The following is a 21966-nucleotide window of genomic DNA, read 5'->3' on the forward strand; positions in this document are numbered from 1 at the left end:
GCAGGCGCAGGTCTGTCACGTTATTCCCCCCTCCCCCCTCACCTCCCCCGCGCGGCAGCGGCTGGTTCGGCTCTGGTTGTGTTTGAAGCAGAGAGGAGTTTCCATAACTATGGCGAGATCCGGACAGGAGCAGGAAGCCGAAAGCACAGCTGCATTCAAGGTGCTAAAGCGGGCGATGGAACTGGACTCGGAGTCCCGGTACCAGCAGGCTCTGGTGTGTTACCAGGAGGGGATTGACCTGCTCATGCAGGTCCTGAGAGGTGAGCAGGGAGCCGTGGAGAGGATACCAGAGGAAAGGAACTGGATCCGCAGTTTCTGGGGGTGGAGTGAAAGTTAAAAACCCTTCTTGTACACCACCAGGAAGCAGTCAAAACAGAAGGTTGATATTCTACAGGACAAGTGGACTGGTTTCTTTCAGATTGATGTCGTCAAAAAAGACAGGGTCAGTACTCTAGATTTTGAAGAGACAGAATCAAATCTAAATATATAAGCCTTGATAGGACTCAGGTTCGAAAGAAATGTAAAAATACATTTTTGGATCCTTTTTGGAAAGTTTGAATATGGATTGGGTAACAAGTTATTGACTTTGTTAGGTGGCATGTTTTTTTCTAAAACTGTCCTTGATTTTTAGAAATGCAGACCGAATTGTCTTGGGAAGGATTTGTCATAATGTCTGAATTTAATTTTAAGGGGGGGGGGGGGGAACCCGGAGCAAATGTGGCAGAATTCTAGCAATTCTTAAATCTATGTGATCGGTAATAAGGGTGTTCGTTACACTATTATCTTTGCTTTTATGTTTAGATATTTTCGTTAGAAGTAAACAAAAATAAAATCACATAGCGGTAGAATAAAATTCATAAATAACGGGTGTACTGAAATTCGTTGTGAGAAATACATAGGATTGTGGGTAGGCACAGCGAAACTCGATCTGTTAATATAGTTATTCAATGTTGAGAAGTACCCAAATAACCATTAACAACCAGTACAATCTCTGGCACATAGTAGACACTCAGTAATTATGTATTAAACTGATTTAAGTCCGGCCCCTGGTCCCCACAACCTGTAGCTCCCAGTCTGGCCGAAGATCTCCCCTGTGTGCCTTTTAGCCTAAGTATTACAGAAGCTTTTGGACAGCAGAGGGCGCTTTTCAGGGTTGGGGGCTTTAGTAAAACTACTTTGGGAAGGCCCAGATGATGATGAAGATGAAGATGATGATGATGGAGAAGAAGAAGGAGATGATGATGATGGAGGAAAGTAATTATCATTTATGAGTGCTGAGTGCTAGGCACTGTCAGAGCACATGAATATCATGATCTTGTTTCATCTTTACAATTGCCCTGAGAAGTAGGAGCTGATGTTATCCTCATTGTACAGCATAAAATTAAGCTTTTCAGTTCCACCACAGTTAGTCAAAATTGGGAGCCCAAGGCTTTAAAGACTCTGGTATACTGACTGCCAAAAAAAGAGAGGGTACAGTGTTGGTCAGGTGGATCATTGCTTAAGTTCCAGTGCTCTAGGGTTGCCAGGTCAAGCACTACTCAAGTTCTGGCATTCTGGGAATCTGAATCAGGAGAACTATAGTTTTGCTCCTGTGTGCTCTACTGATTCTACAGAGGTTATACAGAGACAGTGACCTGATCTTACAGGTTAAGATACAAATGCAAATAACTCTAGTACAGGAAATAAGTGCCAGGAGAAACAGATAGACAATGAGGATTTAAATAGTTAAAGGTCATTTGGGGGAGGAAAGGTGGAGGTGGCTTTTGAGGAATAAGTAGAATTTCAGAAATGAAATTCCGCAGATTGTTTAAATTCTGTCTGTGCTATTTTTACCAAATAAGTGGTTCACTTTGGTTCATTGTGTGTCTCTAGATGAAGAGTGAGAAGTAAAGTAGATTGAGGTGTGGTGTGGATGACCTTCACTGCCAGGAGATTTTAACTCCTTCCATAGACAAGGAGAAACCATTTAAAGTTTTTATAAAGGAGTGATGTAATTAGAGTTGCATGTCAGGGCTTGTCTCTATTAGGAATATGCTCTTCTCCCAAATATCTGCATAGCATACTCCCTCTTCTCTTTCAGTTTTTTATACAAATAGTACCTTCACTGTGAGGCCTTTCCTGACTTCCTGTGTAAAGTTACAACCCCATCCCAGGACTCCCTTGTTTTCTTCCTTGTTTTATTTTATTTAATAGCACTTATCACAATCTAACATACATATTTTACCAACTTCCTTTTATTGTTGTCTTTCCTCCCACTTGAATGATAGGGGATAATCATGTCTGTTTTATTAACTGCTGTAGCCCCAGTGCTTAGAACAATGTCTGGCATGTGGTAAGTTCTCAGTAAATAATTCTTGAATAAATGAGTGAATATGGCAAGAGTGTGGGGGAGATACTAACCTGAAGAGACTGAAGTAAAGCAGACCAATCGAGGAGCTTCTGCAGGAATCAAGATGAGAGGTGAGAAGGGCCTGAAGGAACCAGAGGGGTGACACCAATATTAAGAAAGGAGGAGACAGTCTGGATATTGAATAATTGGCATTAGGACATGACTAGATGTGGGAGTGAGGTTCCAGTGGAATGGCTGCTGTAAGTAAGCCTAGGAAACTGAGATGTGATGTTTGAGGAATGGGTCTACATTGTTAAATTCTGCCAGCTGATCGAGGGTGATCGTTAAGAAAGGACTACTTTATTTACAGAGGACAGAGAAAATAGAGTATATTTATAGGCAGTCGCAAAGTAACAGTGGAATTTAAGAAAAGAGATATTATAGTCTGGTTCTAAAGGAAGCCCAGAGTATGGTGAATGGAAAAAATTATGTAGGTGATAATGATATTAACAAAATTTATTATTTCCTACAAGCCAGTCTCTTTGATCATTAATCATCTCCCTGTCTAAGGAACAATTTCTCTTTCCGTGTTACAGTTGAGGATACAGACAGGTTGAATAACTGGCCATGGTCACACAGCCAAAAGTGGCAGAGCAAGTTTTGAACTAAAACCATGTGACTCCAGATGCTTTGCTGTTAACCACTATTCACACTGCCTCTTTGTAACAGAGACCATAAAATGCTTAATCCTGATAAAGAGACCAGTTCAAGGTTTTTGAGTTTAAAGAAATATATATAAACCTAGTAGAAGAATATGAGTTCTCATATCACCTTAGGAGCAAAAACAGGATTCCTCACAAGAGATTTATAGATTATAAATGGATAGATTAGGATTTTCTTAAGATACTGAAGTATAGGCATGAGAAAGTAGGGATCTCGATACTAATTTTCAAGTAGAAGGACTTGAAAAGAAAAGAATTCAGTAATTATATTGATATCAATAATTTTTTTTAATGTTTATTTATTTTTGAGAAGAGAGAGACAGAGCATGAGCGGGGAAGGAGAAAGAAAGAGGAGACACAGAATCTGAAACAGGCTCCAGGCTCTGAGCTGTCAGCACAGAGCCCCACGCGGGGCTTGAACTCACGGACCGCGAGATCATGACCTGAGCCGAAGTCGGACGCTGAACCGACTGAGCCATCCAGGCGCCCCATATTGATATCAGTAAAATGTTGGAAACAACCTGAATACCCTGGGAAGAAGAGAGGTTGAATAAAGTGTGGTACATCCACACAATGGAGTGCTATACTGCTGTAAAAAACAATGAGGAGGATCTGTGGAAGCGATATGGAGTGATTTCCAGGATACACTGTTAGGTGAAAACTACAAAGGACAAAGAGATCTATGGTATGCTATCCTTCATGTAAAAAGGAAGATATTCATGTGTCTCCTCATTTGTTCAAAATAAAGGAAGGATAAAACAGAAACTAATGAGGTTTGTGGGGTGGTGGAAAAGAGGTACAAAGAAGGAAGGAATGGGAATGGGGGTAGCAAGATGAGGAAGGAATAATGCTGCTCTGAATTATTCAACTGTGATATAGAAGCAGGTGGACAAGAAAATAGGTAACTCAATTATCTCTGGAAAATAGTATTTTGACCATATTCTGTAAGGTTAAAGACAAAATGAATTATATACAAACATTGTGTTTTACTTGGTAAATGTTTTTCTCCCAGAGGTAGAAATTACTTTATATGAGTCCTGAATAAGCCAGTATATATATTGTGGATAATAAAAGAAGTTACACATAAGGAGATAAGGACGGCTAGTATGAACCCTGTGGGATCCAAGTTATCATCATGAACTTACGGTTTTTTATATACAGATGTGTAGACACGGAAATAAAGGCAGATATATGTGTGTGTTAGTAACCCTATATATATTTACTTTCTAGCCACAAATTGAAAGGATCTGGAAGTAGTGACAGGACTCCCCTAGTGGCAGGAAGTATACTCAGCACCCAGAATTGGATTTCTTCATACCATTCTCCAATAAAAGGAACTTAGGGCTTTGGAAAAATGGTTGATTCCAGGGCTGGGGCAGGGAAAATACAAGATGAGTTTAGAACATTTTGCACCAGAAAGCAAGGAAGTGCTCAAAATATAATGGGTCATGTTGAAAGTACAGGGGTCAGCCAACATGCAGGAGCTCTCAAAGCCAAAGCTGATAAAGTTAGGGCAAGATAATAATATTGCCATTTGCAGCAACATGGATGGAACTAGAGAGTATTATGCTAAGTGAAATAAGACAGAGAAAGCCAAATACCATATGATTTCACTTATACGTGGAATTTAAGAAACAAAACAAATGAGCAAAGGGAAGAAGAGAGAGAGGCAAACCAAGAAACAAACAGACTCTTAACTATAGAGAACAAACTGATGGTTACCAGGGGGAGATGGGTAGGGGGATGGGACAATAGGGGATAGAGATTAAGGAGTGCACTTGTGATGACCATTGGGTGATGTATGGAAGTGCTGAATTACTATATCATACACCTGAAACTAATATTATACTGTAAACGAACTGGAATTTAAATAAAAACTTAAAAAAAAATAGTATTGGATTACAACCCATAAAATAAAATAAATATGCATGAGTCAATACTGATACAAATTGATCACTCAATAAATAAATAGATGGGGGAGAATGGACAGCTCTTCCTTATAGTAGCATTCCAGTTTATAAATTAATTAGGAATGATGGAAATAGAAAATCTCTGTTTGACAGACACTGCAGTGATAACTGTTGCAGGCAAGGACTATCAATGGATGCTAAAATTAGGGGGTGAAAGAGTGATGAGAAACAGGATATCTTCCCACAAGATACTTATCAATTATGAAGGACAAAATAGTGATTTTACAGTGGAGTGATCTTTGAACTCACCAGTAATGACATATATTGACATCATGTACGTACCGAGAAGGGCATGCTTTCATGATTTTCTTCCCCAAAATGCATAACCTCAATCTAATCATGAGAAAACACCAACAGCCCCAAATGAGAGACATCCTACAAAATAACTGACCACTGCACTGTTTTCCCCAAATGTCAAAATCATAAAAGGTAGAGAGGCTAAGGACCGATTTCAGATTGGAGGAGACTAAGGAAACATGACAATTAAATGCTGTGCAGGATCGTGGACCAGAAAATGAACTTTCTCTTTCTCTAGTGGGAAAATTGGTGGAATACAAATAAGGTTTGTGGATGAGTTAGTAATGTTGTATCAATGTTAATTTCCTAACCCTGATAATTGTAGCATATTCACATGATATGTTAACATTAGGGGAGTTTGGGTGAAAGGATACTGTGTGCCATTATTGCAGCTTTTCCATAAATATAAAATTAATTCAAAGTAAAATGTTGCTAAAAAGTGGGAGTTTAAAAATGAAATTATTATTGGAAAATATAAGTAATATCAAAAAGAAGGAATGAGGGAACCAGAAGTGATTTGGGGGCGAGGGACTTGGGGTAAGTTTTATTGATAATATGTATTCAAAAAATACCTTATATTTTTTGGGTGACTGGGAAAAAGACTGAGCATGAACTATAATGGGTAAGTCTGGAAGAGAAGCTGGTTTTGCGGAAGAAAGATAGGTATTGTTTCCTGTGTTTTGATTATGTTAAGATTTCAGACTTAAGGTTGATTAGGACGAAATGGTTCTCAGACTCAGGTTTGAAAATAAGCCACCTTTGTCATGACCTCATCAAATTTGGTATCCCCAGCAGTGAGACACAGTGTCAGAGTTCCCACTCCTAAATAAAGCTGTTTCAGATGCTTAGTGCAAAAATGGAGGTCTTGGTGATCAAACCAAATTTGAGCCCATTTGTGTATTTGAGGATTGAGGCAAACCATGCTAAATAGGACAGGAAATTTGTGGAAGAGTTGGGAAACTGGAAATAATGCCTGTTTAAATAGAAAAACTTTTTGGAAATTTGAGAGTGTATTTTTTTAATTTGTAGGCACCAAAGATGTTACAAAGAAATGTAATCTCAGAAAACAAATTTCTAGCTACATGGATAGAGCAGAAATAGTGAAGAAATACACGGATCAAGAAAAAGAAGGTAAAGAGGCTGTTTTATAGAATGTGTCCATAAGTAAGTGTGACAAAGCCCATTTCATCCAGTGTTTCTGGCTCTGCCTTTTGTAACTCTTTGTGGTCTGGACCATTTATCCCTGGGAGCCTATAGTTTTATTCTGCATTTCCACGTCCCTATACATAACCTATATTCTTAACCCTTTTAGGTGGGGAGGTGATTTTCACACACCCTCTTGAGAATATCTGATGAAAGCTATACATACTGCAGAACTTTGCATGCCATTTTAAGGAATTCACTGCAGATCCTTATGAAGCTTATGTGTGGACTGCAGTTGAAATAATACTACGCAGAAATAGGAAATGTAAATCCTGTATTTTATTTCTATTTCGCTTTCTAAAATGACCAAAATGTTAAAGTAGCTAAGGAAACTCCTGGGGCTTCTTTAGGATTTTGCTGTGAATGAAAACATTTCAGGAGTGAAGTATTCCTAATGACCAGAGATGCCACTAGTTGTCCTTCCCTACTTACTATTAATCTACTTATGAGCATCCAGTTTACAAACATATGTCTATAAATGGTCATTACCACCTTTGCCTGGCATAATCCTACTTTTTTTAGCCAAAGTTACTACTGTCCTCAAAAAACCAGTGCCTCCAGACCTCAGCTGCTCTTCCTTGCTATCCTTATATGGCCCTCCCCTACCTCTTCCTAGTATTCCATATGAGCCCCTACCCTGGGTACCCCCCGCCCCAGCGAGCTCCTCTGTTGAGTGGGAATAAAATTGTATTTCCTTCACCCCAAATTGAAACTCACAATGAAATTTCCTTTTAAAACATTGATGAAATAGAGTACCATCAGCATTGTGGTTTGAATACATTGGGTTAAGTTAACCTGTGTGGGTAGCTTGGCTTGAAAACTGATGCATAGTTGCTAGTAACATTATATCTGTGGAAATACTAGGAAAAAAATCCAAACTACTGTTTTTTAAACAAACTTTAAATCGGCAACCATCACATAAATTAGGAACTACCATTAGGGGTCATGTTTTTTTAAAAAATCTTAAAGATCTTTGATAACTTACTCAATAATCATTCATTTTGAATGAACAAAAACTATGGAACTGTTTTACTGACCCTGTGCAATCCTAGTCTTGGGTTGTTAAGAAGTGCTAAAATTACTACTTAAAGTACCCTATGGGGCGCCTGGGTGGCTCAGTTGTCTGTGCGTCCAACTTCGGGTCAGGTCATGATCTCGCAGCTCATGAATTCGAGCCCCACATCAACTGTCTACTGTCAGCATGGAGCTGGCTTTGGTTCCTGTCTCCTTGTCTTCCCCTCTCCAGCTCCTGGTTTCTCTCTGTCTCAAAAATAAATAAAAACATCAAAAAAAAATTTAAATACTGTATAAGTTCTAAGAAAGACTTCTAAATTCTATGTATTTATATGTTTAATACTTTAGCTGTTAAATTGCAGGACACAGAAAGACTTATATCTGAAGAGAAGGACCACATAGCCACTGAGTTATATAGCTTATGGTTCTACTCATGGTGACAGAATTATCAGCTGTCATTATACATATAGACTTCTCTTGAATAAACTGCCTGGTCTATAGGATTCAGCTCAAGAACCTCTTCCAAGAAATCTCTGGACTTTCCCATTTGACCTCCATGAAGGCAGAACTCACTTATGGAATTCTTTGCCTTATTTATTTCTGTACATATAGCATCTTGCATTGTGCCTCGTATATATGTAGGAGGCATTCAGAAATGTTTGCTGAGTGGAGGAGTTAAAAAAATTAACTTGTATCTGATCCTGATTAATCACTATATGTAAATAGTATAAAAAGAAAATAAATTGTCACTGGTTTTATTATTGAAATTTGTGTTTTTTAGATGGAAAATATCATCGGCAGATTAAAATAGAAGAGAATGCAACAGGTTTCAGTTACGAGTCACTTTTTCAAGAATATCTTAATGAAACAGTTACAGAAGTTTGGATACAAGATCCTTATATTAGACAGATTCATCAGGTAGGTGAAATGTAGAAAAATATGATGAAATGTTACTTAAAATGTATGAGTTAGTAATAACCCATCATGATGTCTTTCAGCTGTATAACTTTCTTCGATTTTGTGAGATGCTTATTAAGAGACCGTGTAAAGTAAAAACCATTCATCTTCTCACCTCTCTGGATGAAGTAGGTATCTGGAAGCATTTACTCTTTCTTCATGAATTTTGTTTAGCTAGGAGATGTAGTTTGAGCAAGGAAATGTGGACACAGTGCTTCAGCTAGAGCTATTTCTTTGGGAATTGTACAACAATAGGCCTAAAATACCTTCAGAAAAATGCTATTGACTTTTCTGATTTTGTTGTATCTTGCATTTGGCTGCTTTGCTAAACTATAATTCAAATAGTTTGTCAGTTTAATTTCTTGGATGTTCTAGGAGATGATCACACTGTCTGCACTATTGACAATTTTGTCTCTTTACCAATGATTATATCTTTTTCTTGATTTACTGTATTGGCCTTCTGGTGGATCATAGCATGATAGTGAGCATCTCTATCTTGATTTTGATTTAAATAGGAATGCTTCTAAATAAACCAGAATTTTAAGATTAACTTGAAGAAAGCACCCCATCTTAATAACTAAATAGCCTTACTAAAACACATTTTAGGAGATAGGATAGAATCGTGTTATGTGTACATTAGAAAAAAACAATTATTTTGATAAAAACAACTGCCATTAAACTGCTTCATACTTTTATTGCTTCTTTGAGATAATAGACATTGAAACTAGTATAGAATCTTTCCCATTTTATCTATGATACACATTGTGTAGCTTAATGATAATTTAAAATAGTAATAACTGAACAGAAAATCATATTTTTCCTATTAACAGGGTAGTGGGAAAGAGCAGCAAAGTAGTGGCCTGCAAGAAATAAAAGAGTCACTCAAGAATCATGGAGTGCTGTTGGAATTAGAATATTCTTCTTCAGTACATGACCGAGAAATTAGGTTAGTGTATAGCAATATTTTAATTTTTATGCAGTTGAATATACTTATTTATTTTAATGCAATATAATTGCATATAAATATTCAGTTTATTAAAATTTTAAATAAAGCACAATTTTAGTATCTTTTCACTTTTTAGGAAAAAATCTGGCTTATTATATCTGAGTTTCATATCTCTTAATGGAATAGTTTACATGTTCTGTTTCATGTGAGAAGAGGAAGTACTTTTCTATTCAAGCATACATATAGTGTTGGGGTATTGGGATAATTTTCTGGTGGTAATATTTAATATTCTGATGCTTTTAGTATTCACTTATATTTTATGAAATAATCTCATAGGCATGACAGTATGCAGCAGTGTCTACAAGGAGACAGTATATGCAGGTATTTTAGTAATATGTTCCTCTGTTTCACACAGTAGCTTTCATATGTTTATAGTGAGTGCACCTTTAGTTTTAATAAAAACTTAAGCACAACCTAAATGCAAAACAGCTGAAAATGCAGCTGCTGTGGTTGAAGCAGAGGTCGGGGTCCAGAGCTCATCCTGCGTATGTCCTCCATCTCTAGGTAGGGAAACCCCTGCAACACACCATAGCCTGACCTGAATACACTTAGCAGAACAGGAAAGTTTTATCAGAGATCTGAAATTCAAGAATAAGATATAATTTACTTGACAAACTTGTTACCATCTAATCAAACCAACTAATGGTTTCTTTGGACATTTTATTTCATTGTAGACACGGCCCATGAATAACTCCAAGTTTGGTTCAATTCATGCCACTGGAGAAAATGATTTTCTTTGTTAGGGGGAAATTTTGCTGACACTTACTACACTACACCTTTGATAACTGTCTGACTTAAATGTCTGGAATATAATGCTGTATACTATTTCAATAGGTTTAACAATGGATGGATGATTAAGATTGGAAGGGGACTTGATTATTTTAAGAAACCACAGGTAGGATATAGTCTTATGAGTAAGTATGTTGCACTTTTTGTAACATTTTAACAAATCGCTTTGGTCTTTTTTATAAAAAACAAAACAAAACACCTCTTTTCTTCTCTTCTTAGAGTCGTTTTTCCCTTGGATATTGTGATTTTGATTTAAGACCATGTCATGAAACAACGGTGGACATTTTTCATAACAAGCACACAAAAAAAATATGATGGGCAGTAACTTAATTTGCATTATATATTTATATTTTAAGTGAACATTGATTTTGGGTTTTTTTTTTTTTTTTTACTTTGGACAGATCATTTCTATAATTATGTATTCAATAATAAATTTTTACATTTCTGCTAATTTATGGATTCATTGTTCAGTTATGTAACCAATCCTAAATATTTTTTATAAATACATTATTTAGTGGATTTACAGGGTTTCTAGTCATATGATTAATTTAAACATTTTACCAGCTTTTCTCTTAATTTGACTATTGGGGAATGAATCAATAAACAATGAGAACCTATTAGGAAGATAAATTGGATGTTAATCTTGCCTCTGGGTAAGACATAAAGAGTCCAGGAGGAAAAACTCATGGATTAGAGTACTCTTAAAAGACAGATGGGCTTGGGGCACTTGGGTGGCTCAGTCAGTTAGCGTCTGACTTCGGCTCAGGTCATGGTCTTGCCCTTCCCGAGTTCAAGCCCCACATCGGGCTCTGTGCTGACAGCTCAGAGCCTGGAGCCTGTTTCAGATTTTGTGTCTTCCTTTCTCTCTGCCCCTCCCCAACTTACGCTCTGTCTCTCTCAAAAATAAACATTAAAAAAAAAGTTTAAAAAAAAGAGAGAGATGGGCTTGTAGTTCTAATAACCAAGGAAAAAATACTAATTTTATTACAATTAAGTGTTTTTGGCAGAAGTACATTAACATTGATTTATCCAATATTACCTAACTTCATAAAGGCAAATCATCCCAATTATACAGATGCATTTTGCATCATTCAACCTTGGCTGGCACATTTGTAAAGCTTTGCGTCTTAGAATCAACTATTCTGGGTAAGCTCATCCATCCAGATGCCAGATGACTGGTTGGGGACAAAGACTAGGTTCCATGGAGATAGGCTGGGATTGCAGACTATCACATATGGAGAAGACAGAAGATTGCATTCAAGATTAAATAGCATGGAGGACCTAAGCCAGGTAGAAGCCACGGGAATATGATTGGGCAGAGTGGTCCTGGGTGGCTTGGACACCAGATTTATGTTTTACCTTTGGGAACCAGCAGTCACCTGACTGACTTGGCACAAAAGACCAAGAAGGAATTCCAGAGAAGTTCCTAATATTTTTCTTTAATGTGTTCAGGTTCACATGCTGATAATGCTAAACCTGAAAAGACTCAAACCAGTTTGCCAAGTTTTATTATATTGGAATTCAGGGTCTCAGGACAGCACTTGGAACAAGTGTTGGACTTAATCAGAAGTTACTTTCTGCAAAGTATCGTAGCTTAGCTTGCCATCCTGTAGACATAGAGTGGCTTTTCATTCAGGTGAGAACATGTATTAGACCTCCTTATTTTCATGTTAAATAACAACTCTGATTTCTTCTAGAGCATGTGAACGTATCATTATAGAGACTCAGCAATCTATAACTCTGTGAAATTAACTTTTATCCAATCTACATAGGAATCCTGCCTAAGAGTTACTGATACTTAAGGGAGAGCACCTAACAGACATGCTATCGATAATACTAGATATTTGAAATCCATCCCCAGGTCCAATTAGGACATCAGAAGTCTACCAGATGCAAGTTACTTATTAAATACATCAAGAAATGTGCAAGAGCTATATGAGAAAACTATAAACTTTATGGAAGAATATAAAAGAAAACTAGGGAAAAACAAATGATATTCTCAAAATGGGAAGGCTTAATAAGATGTCACTTCTCCCTAAGTTAATTTATAAACTAAATGACAAAGACACTAACACTAGGAGACTTGCTTGACCAGCCAAAAAGACATAAAGCTACAACATATATATTTTTAACTGTATGGACATAAGAATGGACAAAACAGTAGCAAAGAATAAGTAGTATGGAAACATCTGGGAGAGGAAGTGAATGTGTGTAAGAGCCCTCAACATACAATAAAGGTGTTGTTCATATTAGTGGGGAAAGAGTAGACTATTCAATAAATGTTTGGAAAAAACATTAGATATCTACCCCACATAGAGGTTATTGTGTTAAAGAGCCAATTAATTTAAAAAAAATTATTTTAGCTCCACTAAATGTACTAAGTATAACATAAAACCCACGAATTATCAAGGAAAGGAAAAAGCAAAAGATGTGATCATGTAAATAGTTAAAACTTGACTAAAGAGACCATGAAAAGTTAAAATGAGATCAAATTTACAGCATACAGAGAAAAGGGTTAATAGTATTAATATATAAGAAAGATACCAGGGGCGCCTGGGTGGCTCAGTAGGTTGAGTGTCTGACTTCAGCTCAGGTCATGATCTCATGTCTCGTGAGTTGAGGCCCCATGTCGGGCTCTGTGCTGACAGCTCAGAGCCCAGAGCCTGCTTCGGATTCTGTGTCTCCCTCTCTCTCTGCCCCTAACCCACTTGCATTCTGTCTTCATCTCTCAAAAATAAGTAAACACTAAAAAAAAAAGAAAGAAAGAAAGAAAGAAAGAAAGAAAGAAAGAAAGAAAGAAAGAAAGAAAAATAGCCAGCTTTTCAGGAAGTAAGCTTAATCTTGCCTCTTTAACCTCACCAAGGACTTTGTCCTTTGAGCTATCTCCTTCTCTGCTCTATTGTTGCTGCCAGTACATATATCCCCAACTAGACACCTATTTCTTTGTTCTTCATGAACAAACTTCTTCAAGTTCTCTATTCAATTTTTTCCCATTTTCTACCCACATATTCATACTTAACTCATTTCAACCAGGCTACCCAGTCATTCCACTGAAAATGCTCTTGTCAAGGTCAACAGTGACTTCCATATTACCATATCCAGTGGCTACTTTCTTCCTGTTTCTTGGCCTTTCAGGAGTATTTGACCCAGTTGGCCACTCCCTTCTTGAAACTCTCAAATTCTAAGAAACCCATTTTTTTTCCTCCTCCATTGGCCTTCTCCTAAATTACATACTAAGTAATAACCTCTTTTTTTTTAAATTTACACTCTCCTCCAAGTGATTATACCAGTAACTTCTTAGTGAAAAGCAACAGAAACTGCTCTTACCTGATGTAAGCAAAAAAGAGATTATAAAGAATAGTGGGTAGTTCAGTCTATCAACACAAGAGCTACAGACTTGGCCTTGGAGGTTCTGCAGTGGAAAAAAAAAAAAAAAACACATCTAGAATCACAACACAGAACTAATCAGATGATACCACTGCTGACTCCAATGCAAGGCCTGGCCTGAGTAGCCTTATTATTACTTATATCATTTAAAGTACAGGGCAATACACTGTCAGCCTCAGCACCTTTGCTGCCCCCAGATATTCAGGCTCCTGTCACTACTGCCAGAGAAGGATTTTCACCATCCCAGGTTCTCTGCATCATGATCCATTCAGAATCTGAAGCAACTGCATCTGATTTTCAGAGCCTAAGTCCTGTACCCTCACCCTAGATTCAAGAGAGGCTAGGAAAAGAGTACAGTGAAAATTTCAGTTTCCATAAAGGGGGTGGTGGTGTTGGTTTGCAACTTCTGGAGTTCTCCAAGTGAAATTTCGAAACTGGCCTCCATACACTCAGGGTAAGGAGAGAGTGAAGAAAGAGGCAGACCTCTCCAGATTGGTAGCGGGGGTTAATAAGCAAGGGAACTTACATATGAGGCTTGTCTTGGGTGGCTACAAGATAAGTAATCTCCACACATGCCTTTAGAATCTCAAGAGTTCATGGAGGCCCCGATGGGATTCAAGTCACATATACAGTCCAGATGGTCTCAGTAGCCTATTACTCTCTCAAGGCCGAGTCCTTGAGGTGGTTCCCAGTGTGGGAACAGTGGGAAGAACATATATTCCAAGGACAGGGACGGTGCAAGGAGCCTCTGATTGCCCATATCCAGTCTGAGGGTCAACTGGCAGTCACATCCTTTTGATGACCTCTCCAACATCTGGGTTCTACCTCCTGCCAAGGTTTATAAGGTGGACAATTCCCCAGACATATTAAGGGGACTGAGATGCTAAACACTTTAAGCTTCAGATGAATTATAATAGTTCACAATTACCATTTATATGGCTTAAAATACTATTTGTATGCTGTCAAGTCCTAAATCTGTAAACTAAACCAAAACTTTTCCTTGGAGTTGTGATCTCATATATTCAGCTGGCATTTCATCTGACATCTCAGAAGCACAGGCATTTCAAATACAGTAAAACCTTGGATTGTGAGTAACTTGTTCCGTGAGCATTCTTCAAGATGCGTGAACATTTCTGATAAGTTTTAACTCAATAAACGTGTGATATCTTGCGATACAAGTACTATGTGATACCGAATGTCACATGATCACTCTCTTGCTGTGGGATTGTGGGTGATTGTCTCCTATGCTTGGATACTCGGTATCAGGCCACGGTGTTGGGCAGAAATCAGTGATTTTTCAAAATGTTGGAAAGTGCCCACAACTGGCATTAGTGTATTTTATGTCACCTCAAAGCACATGGACAGTCCTTTGCTTTTCCATACAGGAATAAGCTTAGGAATGCTTTGCTTCATTCTAGGTCAGGCTGCCTGCAGATACAGACCCTTTCCTCTGCTGCCTTATTGCCAGTTACATTACATACAGTATGACAAGAGTTTATTAATACTGTACTGTAGCCAACAGCCGTGTGAAACGTATACAATGGCAGAAAAAAGGTTGAAAAGAAAGATGGTAAGGAGGAGATGATTACAGTGGAAAAGGTTAAGAAGGAAATCATCAAGAAGTACGGACAAGGTATGTGAGTGGCCGAAATTGCAAGATTTTACAAGAAGTCTATGTCTGCATCTTGTCTGCAGAGGAAGAGGAGAAAAAGGCAGAGGAATTCTTCAAATGAGATGAGGGAGATGTGTAAAATGTGGGAGACCGTACACAATTTTGTAGAAAAATCACCACCCGAATAAGGCTGTAGCAGTACAAGCAATGAATCTGTTTAATGACAATGCAATGTCACATTTCTACAAAATCTTCAAAAGGCGGCAAGAGCAAGTGTCATTGGATAGGTTCTGTGTTAAAGTTGCATGAAAAGAGAAAGATTCCATTGAGCCAATAGATAACAGAGGTTCCGTTAGTGATAGTGAAAGTCGTCCTACACAATAACCCTACTGTCTCTTGTCTCCCTCACAGCAGCCACGAAGGTTTTCAGAGGTAAGTGCAGGTTAATTTATTTTTCTTTATATTTTGTATTTTATTATTTTACATTATGTTACAGTATTGTAATCATTTTTATATGAATATTTTTGGGTTGTGGAACGAATTACCTGAGTTTTCATTTCTTATGGGGAAATTTGGTATACAAATGCTTTGGATTACAAGCATGTTTCTGGAACGAATTATGCTCGCAAAACAAGGTTTTACTGTAAAGGATGTTGCAACTGAACTTTGGATACACACTCCTCTACTCCCTGTTTACTCCCATCCATCCAATTGCTCAAATAAATCTAGAAGTCATTCTTGATTCTTCATTCTCTTTTATCTCCAGGTGGAAACAATCAGAAAGTTCTGTGGACTCTAGCTGCAAAACATACCTTTTCTATTCCAGGTGATACCTGTTAAATTTCCCTTTTGGAACTTGAAGCCCCTAAAAACTTTCACCTGATGATATCCTTGCTCTTGAGAAACAAATGGTATCAGAAAATCATGAGTGCTTTATTGCACTGAAGCACATCATATCAAGATTTTTATACCTTTCTTAGAAAATAACTTTCACGGGGTGCCTGGATAGCTTAGTCGGTTGAGCGTCCGACTTTAGCTCAGGTCATGATCTCATCATTCATGAGTTCAAGCCCCGCGTCGGGCTCTGTGCTGACAGCTCAGAGCCTGGAGCCTGCTTTGGATTCTGTGTCTCCCTCTCTCTCTGACCCTCTCCCACTCACACCCTGTCTCTCTCTCTCTCTCGCTCACTCACTCTCTCTCAAAAGTAAATAAACATTAAAAGAAAAAGAAAAGAACTTTCACGTTGCAGGTTAAAAAATATGCCCAGAGAAATCTCTTCAAAATTGTTTACTGGCTATTTAATATTGCTGCAAAAGAACAGAAGGAACTATGAAACCTGCCTCAAATGAAGAACAGTTAGACTGCCAATTGTGTTTGTCACAGGAGCCACTTGAAAAGTAAAATCCAGGACGCCTGGGTGGCCCAGTCGGTTGAGCGTTGGACTTCGGCTCAGGTCATGATCTTGCAGTTCAGGAGTTCGAGCCCTACATTGGGCTTGCTGCTGTCAGTGCATAGCCCACTTCGGATCTTCTGTCTCCCTCTCTCTTGTCCCTTCCCTGCTTCTGTGCTGTCTCTTAAAAATAAATAAAATAAAACATTAAAAATTAAAAAAAAAAGGAAAAGTAAAATCCCCTTCACTTATTCCACTTCCACTTTGAGAGAACCAGTTGCAGGCAAATCCCTGTGTCCACTCCTGCTCCTTCTCTTCTCAAAAGAGAGAGAGAGAAGAGAAAGAAGGAAAGAAGGAAAGATGAGATCTGGACCCACTCAGTTACATGAAGAGAACTCATAAGAGCTAAATTCACATTAAATCCTAACTTCTAGTACATCAGATTGTAACTGTATTTGGAGGTAAGGTCTTCAAAGAGTTACAAAGCTAAAATGATGTCTTTAGGGTGGACCCTCTTCCAGTAAGATTGGTGTCCTTATAAGAAGTGGAAATTTTGACACAGATATACACACTCAGAGGAAATGTAACAGCATTCCTATTGGTCTTAAGGGTTAACTTGCTTCAAGCTTATTCACTCCTTGCTTGCTGACCAAAATCTCTGTAGCAGTACTAACCTACTTACCTTGAGATCCTGCAGACCGCTGACCTTGAGGAACAAAGAACCAGACTTTCTGGAAGATAAGACATGACTATACTCAAAAACAGCTGCCACTGACCATAGTATCCTCAGTAAGAAACATCTGGAAGCCTTGATTCCTGGTACAGGGGTAGGAGTTGGGATTGCCTTGCCAGGATGTGGCTTGTTGGACTTCAGGGACATCCTTTACTGAGAGACACCTAGGAGCCTTGATTATTGGTAAAGCAGAAGAATCGGGAAAACTTGCATGGACAGATGATTAACTGGTGAGCACCAACTTCTCTCGAACATAGTCCCCTTACCATTCCCTGTGCCTTCCCTTTTAAAAATTCTCCTGCTTCCCTTGGACAGGGAAGATGGGTCTTTGAGATGTTAGTCTGCCATTTTCCCAGGTTGCCAACTTCCTGAATAAAGCAGCTTTTCCTTTCCCACCAATGCCTGTCACTTGAGTATTGGCTTTTGAGTGGTGACTTTGGAACTGGTCCTCTCTCTGGTAACAGAAAGGCTATGTGAGGACACAGCAAGAAGGCAGCCATCTGTGAGCCAAGGAAAGAGGCTCCAGGAGATACCAAACCCATCAACACCTTGATCTTGGACTTGCTAGCCTCCAGAACTACGAGAAAATATATTTCTATTGTTTAAGCCACCCAATCTGTGGTATTTTTTGTGGCCACCCTAGCAAACTAACATATACTGCTTTATTGTTTCCCTTTAAAAAGAATCCAAATTAAACCTTGCCCTGAAAATGGACGTCATCCTTAATTTTTGACAAGTGTTGAACACTGTGTCAGTATATTTCCATGGCCATTGCCAGCATCACCTCTGCTGGGATTCCTACAGTAGTCTTCCAAATGGCTTTCTGCTTCCTATCTTCCCTCACTCCAGTCCATTCTCCACAAAGCAGACAGAATAGTCTTTATAAGAACTGCAGTATCATTGCACTTAAAATCTGTCTCTACCTTGGACTATCAATCCCTACATAATCTGGTCTCTTTTTCTCTACAGCTTTGTCTTGCTCCATTCTCCTCATGTTCCCACACTTCAATTTTTCTATACTTCCTTTGACACCATTAAAAACCTAGCTGTGGGGTGCCTGCGTGGCTCAGTTGGTTAAGTGTCCAACTCTTGATTTTGGCTCAGGTCATGATCTCACAGTTCATGAGTTCAAGCCCTGCATCACTGCCAGCACAGAGCCTTCTTGGGATTCTTTTTCCCTCTTTCTGCCCTTCCCCTACTCATGCTCTCTCTCTTAAGTAAAACTTAAGAAAAATCTAGCTTTTACCTGCTTTAGGGCCTTCCTGTATACTGTTCTGTGTCGCAGATTATACTTTACAAAAATGGTTTCAGTAACATCTTCCAGACCCAGCAGTAATTTTTTAAAATGTTTGAGAGAAAGAGCGCATATGCATGCACAAGCGGGGTAGGGGCAGAGAGAGGGAGATAGAATCCCAAGCAGGCTCTGTCCTGCCAGCGCTGAGCCTGATGCAAGGCTCCAACTCACACACTGTGAGATCATAACCTGAGCTGAAATCAAGTCAGATGTTTAACTTACCAAGCAACCCAGGGGCTACCCTGCCTCCCCCCCCCCCCCCCCCCCGCCGCCTTTTTTTTCCCTGCCTCCCCTTTTTTAATGCCAGCAGTGATTTTTAGAGTGACTTTGAGATTCCTCCCATGGAGAGGTGGTTATTGATGTTCTCTCCCCTTGAATTTGGATGCACATGGGACTACAGAAGTGATACTGTGTTACTTCCAAGACTAGGTCATAAAAGGAAAGAGTTTCTGTTGGGCTTGAGTCACTTGCTCTGGAAATCCAGCTACCATGTTGTGAGGAAGTCCAGGCAGGCTTGATTAGGCCCAAGTGGAAAGAAATTGAAGCCCTCAACTCACAGCCCCAGCTGAGCTCCCAGCCAACTGCCAGCACCAATTTGCCAGCCATGTGAGCCATCTTGAAGTAGGTATTTCCAGCCCCTTAAGCTGTCCTAGCTAATCCCACTGGATCATATGAGCTATCCCCATCAAAGCTCAGCTCAAATTGTAGATTTGTGAATAAAATAAACGTTTTTTAAGACACTAAGTTTTGGAATGGTTTGTTAGTTAGCAGTAGATAACTGATAAAACTTGGAATACTCTCCTCCCCACTCCCCTGTGCATGGCTGCTTTCTTCTCATTCTTCAGGTCTCTGTTTCAATGTCCTCTCCTTGATAGGTCTAGCTAGGTAGTCTCTATTATAGCTACCTGGGCTTTTGTTTGTTTGTTTTATAATTGTCTGTCTACATTCCCTATTAGGCTTGAGTTTTTTACACTCAGGTCTTTAACTACTAATGGGTCATAAAATCAGTTTTTAAAAGCTGAAATAAAATTGAATATAAAATATCAAATAAATAGTATAGGATAAACATTGCATTGTAAAACTTGTTAGGTATAGGTAATATCTGTGCTGGTACACAAAATATTTATTTTTTACTGTAGTTTTTAACAAGTTTGAAAAGCCATTACACTAAACTGTCAATTCTTGAGGTCGTATCTGTATCTTACTCACCATGAACATCCAGCAACTACAAAGTACCTGGCACACAGTAGGCACTCAAAAAGCACACAGTAAATACTGTAGAAATAAGAGAAATATATGAATGAACTGTAGAGACACAAAGTGTTGGCACTGACTTTACTCTGAAGAAGTTTGGCACTGAAGAGATAGAGACAAAGCAAAACTTGAGCAGGGGTTTAGGGGAAAGAAGAGACATGAGCATGTTCATTCACTCTGGGTAAGGATCCAGTAAAAATGGAGAGAGAAAATGCAAGATAAAGAAGATAATTTTTTTTTTATTTAAAAAAATTTTTTTTAAATGTTTTTATTTATTTATTTATTTATTTGAGAGAGAGAGAGAGAGAGAGAGCGAGCATGAACAGGGGAGGGGCAGAGAGAGAGGGAGACACAGAATCGGAAGCAGGCTCCAGGCTCTGAGCAGTCAGCACAGAGCCTGACACAGGGCTCGAACTCACGGACCATGAGATCATGACCTGAGCTGAAGTCGGACGCTCCACCGACTGAGCCATCCAGGCGCCCCAAGAAGATAATTTTTTGATTGTACAAGACCCAAACAGGTTGGAAAGGACAAAGATCCAGGTACAATTACAGGGGTTAGCCTTAAGGAAAAGGAGTTGAGAATGAAGGACAATTGTTGAGAAGACATGGGGTACTGAAGGAACTCATTTATGAAGGCTTCCACTGTCAAACTAGGAGTTAAGGTTTGTGACAAGAGCAGTGGAGCTCTGAACTTAAGAGGAAACATTTGTGATTAAGGCCTTTGAAGAATGAGGGAGTCAATGGAGAGGAATTGAACCTGACGCCAATAGAGAATAAATGTAAGTTGGAAACTGCAAATATTAAATTGGGTTAATCTGCATGATTACATGAATTTTCCTCCAGCTTTGCCTGCCATCTGGGTATCATAGGAGTAAAAGATCAGTTGTTGGAAGAAAAATAATTTTAAAAAATGGCCATATAGGTCAAGAGAGAAAAGCAAATGAGAATGCTGATAAGAAAGGACAGTATACATGAAAGAATTCAGGGTTGAGTAGGAAGGGAGAGGAAGCAAGAGATTTGGAGAGTTAAGGGGTTAGAAAAGTGCAGTGGGCTCCTCTTTAATGGGAGAGGATGGAGGATAAGACACTTAAATAACATGGGGGTTAGAGGTACTGACTGTGGCACAGTTGAAAATCCACATATAACTTCGGACTTCCCCAAAACTTAACTAGTAGCCTGCTGACCAGAAGCCTTATTAATAACCATCAACACATATTTTGTATTATGTACTGTATTCTTGAAGTAAGCTAGAAAAAATGTTATTTAAAAATCCTAAGGCAGGTGCCTGGGTGGCTCAACTGGCTAAGCATTTGACTTCAGCTCAGGTCATGATCTCATTGTTCGTGGGTTCAAGCCCCCCGTTAGGCTCTGTGCGGACAGCTCAGAGCCTAGACCTGCTTTGGATTTTGTCTCCCTCTCTCTCTGCCCCTCTCCTGCTCATGCTCTGTCTCTCTCAAATAAAAAAATAAACGCTAAAAATTTTTTTTTTTAAAATCGTAAGGGAAAGAAAATATTTATAGCACTGTAAAAAAAAAAATATCTACATATAATTGGACCCATGCAGTTCAAACCCATTGTTCAAGGTCAACTGTATGATTTAAAGGAAGAAGTTTAGAATTTAAGGTTTCAGAGGTGACAGGAAGCCTGGGTTGTATTCCCTAGAGGTAAGAAAACTAATTCTGAGATCAATGTCAAATAAAGTATACATCTCCATGGTAGTAACAGGAAGGAGCAGAAATACATATCTGTGCTAGGTTAAAAAAAATAAATAAAAAGCAATGAAGAAAGAGATAACATATCTATAGGCCAGAAAATAGAAAATATGGACTAGCTGACACTTCCTAATGAGGAATAGTTACTGAAAGAGACTATGTCTTTTTTAAGAGACATACAATGAAGGTGCCTAGCTGGCTCAGTCGATAACAGCGTGCGACTTGATCTCAGGGTTGTGAATTCAAGCCCCATGTTGGGTGTGGAGATTACTTTAAAAAAAAAAAAAAAAGACA

At 38.7% G+C, this 21966-nt stretch overlaps 1 protein-coding gene across 3 annotated transcripts; it reads left to right on the plus strand.

Annotated features, from left to right (window-relative positions):
• The first annotated feature begins 43 nt into the window (after positions 1–43).
• On the plus strand, positions 44–10642 carry MITD1 (microtubule interacting and trafficking domain containing 1). Of its 3 annotated transcripts, none has more exons than XM_019455951.2 (7): positions 44–260; positions 6348–6449; positions 8317–8453; positions 8534–8620; positions 9323–9438; positions 10333–10393; positions 10507–10642. In XM_019455951.2, the coding sequence occupies exons 1-7, from the start codon at positions 110–112 to the stop codon at positions 10600–10602; spliced, it is 750 nt and encodes a 249-aa protein (XP_019311496.1). In that variant the 5' UTR covers positions 44–109; the 3' UTR covers positions 10603–10642. The 3 variants fall into 3 exon arrangements, with proteins under 3 accessions (XP_019311496.1, XP_019311338.1, XP_019311432.1); XM_019455887.2 differs by lacking the exon at positions 44–260 and adding an exon at positions 310–442; XM_019455793.2 differs by lacking the exon at positions 6348–6449.
• The last annotated feature ends 11324 nt before the right edge of the window (positions 10643–21966 follow it).

This window comes from Panthera pardus, unplaced genomic scaffold (assembly GCF_024362965.1).
Source record: "Panthera pardus isolate Hobbes unplaced genomic scaffold, ASM2436296v1 HiC_scaffold_25, whole genome shotgun sequence".
Lineage (NCBI taxonomy): Eukaryota > Metazoa > Chordata > Mammalia > Carnivora > Felidae > Panthera > Panthera pardus.